The sequence below is a fragment of the Chiloscyllium plagiosum genome, chromosome 33 (assembly GCF_004010195.1).
Source record: "Chiloscyllium plagiosum isolate BGI_BamShark_2017 chromosome 33, ASM401019v2, whole genome shotgun sequence".
NCBI classification, from domain to species: Eukaryota; Metazoa; Chordata; class Chondrichthyes; order Orectolobiformes; family Hemiscylliidae; genus Chiloscyllium; species Chiloscyllium plagiosum.
In genome coordinates this window covers 15,084,905-15,092,029 of record NC_057742.1, presented here as the reverse complement: position 1 = coordinate 15,092,029, position 7,125 = coordinate 15,084,905, and the positions used below count along the sequence as shown (strand labels likewise).

The window sequence follows — 7,125 nt, the reverse complement described above, 5'->3', positions numbered from 1 at the left end:
CATCACCAAACCATCATCTCCTAGACCATACAGAACCTCATCACCTCAGGAGATCTCCCACCCACAGCTTCCAACCTCATTGTCCGGGAACCCCGCACTGCCCGGTTCTACCTCCTTCCCAAGATCCACAAGCCTGACCACCCTGGCCGACCCATTGTCTCAGCATGCTCCTGCCCCACTGCACTCATCTCTACCTACCTCGACACTGTCCTATCCTCCCTAGTCCAGGAACTCCCCACATACGTTCGAGACACCACCCACGCCCTCCACCTCCTCCAAGACTCCCGTTTCTCCGGCCCCCAACGCCTCATCTTCACCCCACCCTCCTCTAGCTTATCTCTCCACGCTTCAGACTCTCTGCCTTTATTCCTGATGAAGGGCTTTTGCCCGAAATGTCGAATTCGCTGCTCCTTGGATGCTGCCTGAACTGCTGTGCTCTTCCAGCACCACTAATCCAGAATCTGGTTTCCAGCATTTGCAGTCATTGTTTTTACCCCTTTTTACTTCGGCAACTCATGCTGCGTGACTCAACAAGCTACCTTGGGAACAGTAGAAAACAGTCTTTCTTCTAATCTTACAAAAACACCTGTTTATCTCTTAGCCAAAGATCTGTTGGATTGTCTGATCTTTTAAATGCCATAACCAGGCTTTTAACAAATGGTAGCCATGATGTGGAGGTGCTAGTGTTGGACTGGGGTGGACAAAGTTAAAAATCACACAACATCAGGTTATAGTCAAACAGGTTTATTTGAAAATATAAGCTTTCGGAGCACTACTCCTTCAGATAACTAGTGGGCAGGATTGTAGGACACAGAATTTATTGTAAAAGATTAAAGTGTCATACATATTGCATCAACCTAGATTGCAGTTAAGTGTTTTTTTTAAAAGACTAGATTCCCTACTGTGTGGAAATAGGCCCTTCGGCCAAACCAGTCCTCACCGACCCTCCGAAGAGTGACCCATTTCCCTCTGACTAATGCACCCAACACTATGGATAATTTAGCATGGCCAATTCACCTGACCTACACATCTTTGTGACTGTGGAAGGAAATCGGAGCACCCAGAGGAAACCCATGCAGACATGGGGAGAATGTGCAAACTTCACACAGACATTCGCCCAAGGCAGGAATCGAACCTGGGACTCTGGTGCTTTGAGGCAGCAGTGCTAACCACTGAGCCACTGTGCTGGTTTAATCACTTAAAATGAGGATGCAGGTTTCGATTGATTAATAAGTAAATCCCAGAACTACTTTGAGTCACAGTCCCAAGACAACTTAAGGTTTTATCAATATAAAAAAAGTTGACCTTAGTTGAGGCAATGTATTAAAGGTGTGAGGTTAGAGTCTGTCTGTATCCCAACCTTGAGTCAGACTAGTTCTCTTTCCAAAGTAGGAATTTATAAAATGTCACATGGATTGACTGCCTGCAGATTATGTGTGTGATAGAGAGAGAGGGTCTGTGTGAATGTGATTGTGTGTAAGAGAATGTGTTTGCTTGTGTGTTTGTATGTAGGTCCATGGGGTGAATTTGTATTTGCAGATAGATGCTATTTTGTTCAAAAGCACGCAGTCTGCAGGCAGTCAGTCCATGTGACATGGTGGAAATAGAAACAGTCTGACTCAAGGTTGGGATACAGGCAGACTCTAATCTCACACCTTTGTGGCATTGTCTGAGCTGAAATGTCACTTTTTTATATACTGATAAAATCTTAAGTTGTCTCGGGACTGTGACTTGAAAGAAGTTCAGCGATTTACATATTAATCAATTGAAACCCATATCTCCGTTCTAAGTGATTAAAGACTTAACAGCAATCTAGGGTGGTTCAATACAAAACATCAGTTATATGAGACGTCGATCTTTTACAATAAATTCTGTGTCCTATGATCCTGTCCCAATAGTTACCCGATGAAGGAGCAGTGCTCTGAAAGCTTGTATTTTCAAATAAACCTGTTGGACTATAACCTGGTGTTGTGTGATTTTCAACTTTCTGCAAATGCTGAGTGACCTGTTGTGTACTAGAAATTTCTACATGTATTTCAGTCTTTTCACTGGTGCACATGTACACCTTTTTTTATTTTATTAACAACTATAATATGTGTGCCTTTGCAGTATAATACCCTAATCCTGTTTCTCTAGATTTTCTCGCAGCTTATGTTTTATTTGTATGATGCCTTTTATTTCAGTTTGAGACCTTGGTGGTATCGTGTGCTCCAGCAGAGTTGAAAATCACTGTGAATGGGAAAAAAGAAATTCTGAAAGGTTTTAATGTGATTCTTGAGGACACTCTGCTGTTTCCAGAGGGAGGTGGACAGGTCAGTGGTTTGTTTCTTAAAGGGTTGCGTTTATTCCTGCTGTAATTGGGAGTTAGGGTGAGTGAACTTTCTACATTTGGAGATGCAGTGTTGGATTGTCTCAAGCAAAAATGCTTTTAGGTTCAGTGCAACTTTCTTTTGCTGAATAATGTACACCTACCATCTTGGTGAGAGAAGCCATAGTGTAGGCTGATTTGTTTATGTGCAACTGTTCCTGATATCTTTGAAATCACTGCAGGAGTTGCAGTGTGTTGTTAAAGAGCTGGATGGTTTAAGGTAGGTTCTCAGACTTACTTAGTTGAAGGGCACCTTTTAAAATGTATTAGTAATGATGGACAGTCCTTCCACCCATCTAAATTATAACACAATATATGTACAATATGTTTCAGTGACATACTTAAAAAAAATAACTATTTGCTTACAGATATCAGTGAGATGGATCTGTCTGCTTCTTAACTGCAAAGTTTGTCAGTCTCTGGCTGGAGAGATGAAGCGGGAGAGAACAAGAACTGAGAGAGAGTATTGGGGAGCTGGGTGAAAACAATAGCCTATAAGGAGCAACAGAGATACAGGGGAGTGAAGGATACAGCACACCTCTGACCACCTGTCACTCATTCACTCTTGATAGGTGCCCTGGGCATTGCCCATGTTGCTCGTGTATAAAGCCAGCTCTGTACCTCAAACTGTCCACATTTTATCTTATTTGAGAGCTAATTAAGAGTCATAGAATCATAGAGATGTACAGCACAGAAATAGACCCTTTCATCCAACTCATCCATTCTGACCAGATATCCTAAATTAATCTAGTCTGACTTGGCCCATTTCCGTCTAAGCCTTCCTATTCATATACCCATCCAGATGCCTTTTAAATGTTGTAATTGTACCAACCTCCGCCACTTCCTCTGGCAGCTCATTCTGTGTCTCGCACCATCCTCTATGTGAAAATGTTGCCACTTAGGTCCCTTTTAAATCTTTCCCATCTCACCTTAAACCTATGCCCTCTAGTTCTAGACTCCTATATCCCAGGGAAAAGACCTTATCTATTTACCATATCCATGTCCCTCATGATTTTATAAACCTCTATAAGATCACCCCTCGGTCTCCAATGCTCCAGGGAAAATAGCCCCAGCCTATTCAGTCTGTCCCTGTAGCTCAAATCCTCCAACCCTGGCAAGACCATGTAAATCTTTTCTGACCCCTTTCAGGTTTCACAACATCCTTTCGATAGGAGGGAGACCAGAATTGCACATTTTTCAAGTGATTTGTAGTGATACATATGAACAATGATAGAAAACAAAAAGTCTGGCCCTTCGAGTCTGTGATCCCTTGTCAATCACAATATAAATGATACCAACAATACACCATGCCCTCCCCCAAAAAAGTTACATGACCTTCTAGAATAGGCAGAAGACCAGATTTACAACCCAGGCCATTTTGAAGTAAAATATCTGCAAACCTCCTTCCTTTCCCTTTTTTTTTTAAGATTAAACCTAATTTAAGACATCATTCTGGGTCTATTAATATTACCTTTTGGAGGATGTGAAAGTGACAGTTTAATTGCAGTGAGATTAGTGATTAAAAGTAGCAGGAGTGAACTTGTGGGGAGCTTTAAACAATTTTGAAGTCTGTGATGTAGTCGCATAACTGTAATCTCATGTTGTTTGGATGATAGAATCTTGGTGCCCGGTGTTGCTTAGGAACAGATTAGATCATAACTGCTTCTTGACCTTGTCCTTTGATCTTGTCCTTAATAAATTTTAATTTCACTTTTAATAACTGCCTTTTTGAAAGATGGGCATAAAATTGCACTGATTTCCACTGTGTCCCCAATGTTTGGAGCCTAAAACCAAATTTTGAAGTACTGACAGATTTCATAGGGTTGACATGATTCCTGTTAGATAGTTAGGCAGTGGGTTTTGACTGGCACGGACGCGATATACTGCAGATCTCTGACTCTATGAACTGTGAAAATACACCAATTTCTGGTTGTTCTTTAAGGTAATGGTTTAGAAAGGTTAGTGTTAACATTAACCTGCATTAAGCTTCACCCAATCTGATGATGTCATTCAGCCTTGGGGAAGAATGAAGAATCTAGTTTGAGATTCCACTAGGATACAATGTGTCATTCCTGGCTCCTGATAATCTTGTGTGTGATGTCCAACTAGCCAATTTAACTTGTACGTATTGCATATTGCTATTATGCATTAATCTGCATTTTGTTGTTAAAGCAAGTGCCTCTTTTTAAGACTCACAAGTGGTTCATCCTCTACCACTGTTTACCATATTCTAAATGTAGTCTAACTTGGGTCTTGTATAGTTTTGGCAAGACCTCCATATTTTTATACTCCATTCCACTTGGAATAGAGGCCAATATTCCATTTGCCTTCACTACTTTTACTGAAATTGAATGTTAGTCTGTAACTGTGGCAATTCACTATTTAGTGGTTGCCATCCTGAAAGTGCCCCTGTATCTCAACACTCTGTCTCTGTCTCTTCCTCCAATACATGGCAGATCCACTGTGCATGTTTGTTTTTAATAGATATTTTTATTGAAAAGTTAACATGTTTTTACAAACTTACAAAATAATGCACACAAATACAAACATTAATATACAATTAAATATTAAATAATTAATAACCAAAACCAACAAACAAAGCGATAAAGAAAAAAAAAGGAGAAAACAAAACTCAACTAACTACTAACCTAACCTGTAACTAACCAGAGCATATAATAAAATATCTTACATTACTCAAGAGAAAAAAAGGATAACATAATAATTAAATAGTGAAGTACATGCTCAGAATGTATTCATACGGGATTCCTCCCCCCAAGGGCCTCCGGATCAGCCAGAACTGCTACCACAACCAGATGAAAGCCCTTGACAAAATGGCTGAAATATCTGTATCTATATAATTCAGGAAGGGCTGCCATATTTTATAAAATAATTCAGTTTTTGGTGCACCATATTTGTAAGGAAATCAAGGGGAATACATTCCACGATCAACCTATACCAATTCGAAAGTCCTGGAGGGCCCTCAGCTACCTAGTTAACGAAGATATTTTTCCTTGCACAAGAGGAGAGAATGGAAAATAATTTCCTCCCATGCACATCCAGAGAAGGCAAGCTCGAAAAGCCCAGGAGAAGAGATACTGGATCTACTCTAATTTCCGCTCCAAAGACTTCTGTCAAAGCATTTGCTACTCTGACCCAGTATTTGCGGATCTTATGACATGTCCATAAGCAGTGTGCGAGAGTGCCCACCTCTATTTTACATTTGGGACACGTTGGAGATGCTCCTGCCCTAAATTTTGCCAATCGTTCCAGTGCTATATGAGTATCTTTAACTGAATGGCTTGGGTTCTATTACAGATGGAGATTTTTCTGACACTTTCCCAGATGTCGTCCCACATTTCTGTGGATATTTCCAACCCAAATTCCTGATCCCGTGTTCTAAGCAATCGTTCCAAGTCTTCCGAAATTTCATTATGTAATAAATGATAGAGAGTGCTGACCGAGGGTAAACCCATTGGTCACAACACTCTTCGTTCCCTATCTGTTTTCTAAACACTATCTAATAACGTAATCTTCATCTGTACGTAGTCTCAAATTTGGAAGTATCGAAAGAGGTCTCCATTAGTTAGTCCAAATTTCTGGTGCAGCTGTTCAAAAGACATCATGACACCCTCATCAAACAGATCCCCTAAGCAGGAAATACTCCTAGACCTCCAGGATTTAAATGTGGTGTCTGTGAGCCCCGGTTGTAAACCCCATGCCCCCACTATAGGAGTATAAGAGGAGGTTTTATGTGAATTACCCTCATTTTGCCGCATTATCTTCCAGGCTTTAATTGTGTTTAATACTACAGGGTTTTTACAATGGTCCATAATGACTTTCATCTTATCTAAAAATAAGAGGTTAATAAGAGGTTACTTTGTTTGAGAAGCCTTGATGTCCAGCCAGATTGATTGTGGGTCAGACGAGACCCAATCGGCTATATAGCTTAATAGAGAACTCAGCGGATACTTCCTAAAGTCTGGAAAATCCAGCCCTACCCTTGCTTGGGAAGCTGTAGCTTCTTTAACTTAATGAGGGGGCCGTCTATGATTCCAGATGAAAGAACCAAGCCACCCATATAATTGCATAATGCCGGCCTCGACAGCATCACTGGGAGCATTCTCATAGGGTATAAGAGACGGGGCAAGACATTCATTTTAATTAGAGCTATTCTACCTAGCCAAGAAATTGGAAGATTCCCCCCCCCCCCAACATTGAAGATCCTGCCTTATCCTTTCCAGTAGCTGCACAAAATTGACCTTGTATAGCTGACCAAATATGGGGGTGATAAAAATACCTAAATATAAAAAACCCTCCAGAGACCACCAAAAGGGAAAATGAGATCCGTCCAATAAGTGGGACATACTCGCGAGACCACCCATCGGCATGGCCTCCGATTTTGAGAAATTAGTTTTGTAACCTGAGAATGCACTAAATAAATTAATAACTTGGATCAGGCAGGGCACAGACATCAAAAGATTACTAGGAAAAAGGAGAACATCATTTGCATAAAGGGTAATTTTATGTTTACCTGTACCAACCCTCGGGGCCGTTATAATCAGCCCGTATAACTCCCGCTAGTGGCTCAATTATTAGTGTGAATTGTAACAGTGAGAGAGGAATCCTTGATGGCAGCCCCTACCCACACTGAAGCTATCCAAGCCAAAACCATTGGTGATTACGACTGCTTTGGGGTCATTATACAATTAGGAGAAAGTGAGGACTGCAGATGCTGGAGATCAGAGCTTAAAAATGTG

At 40.9% G+C, this 7,125-nt stretch overlaps 1 protein-coding gene across 1 annotated transcript in view; it reads left to right on the top strand.

Moving 5' to 3' along the window:
* aarsd1 (alanyl-tRNA synthetase domain containing 1) overlaps positions 1-7,125 on the top strand; it is a 45,457-nt gene that overhangs the window by 4,263 nt on the left and 34,069 nt on the right. Inside the window, exon 2 of the mRNA XM_043675003.1 lies at positions 2,184-2,312. Coding sequence (XP_043530938.1) covers positions 2,184-2,312 — 129 coding nt within the window. The remainder of the gene's footprint in view (positions 1-2,183; positions 2,313-7,125) is intronic.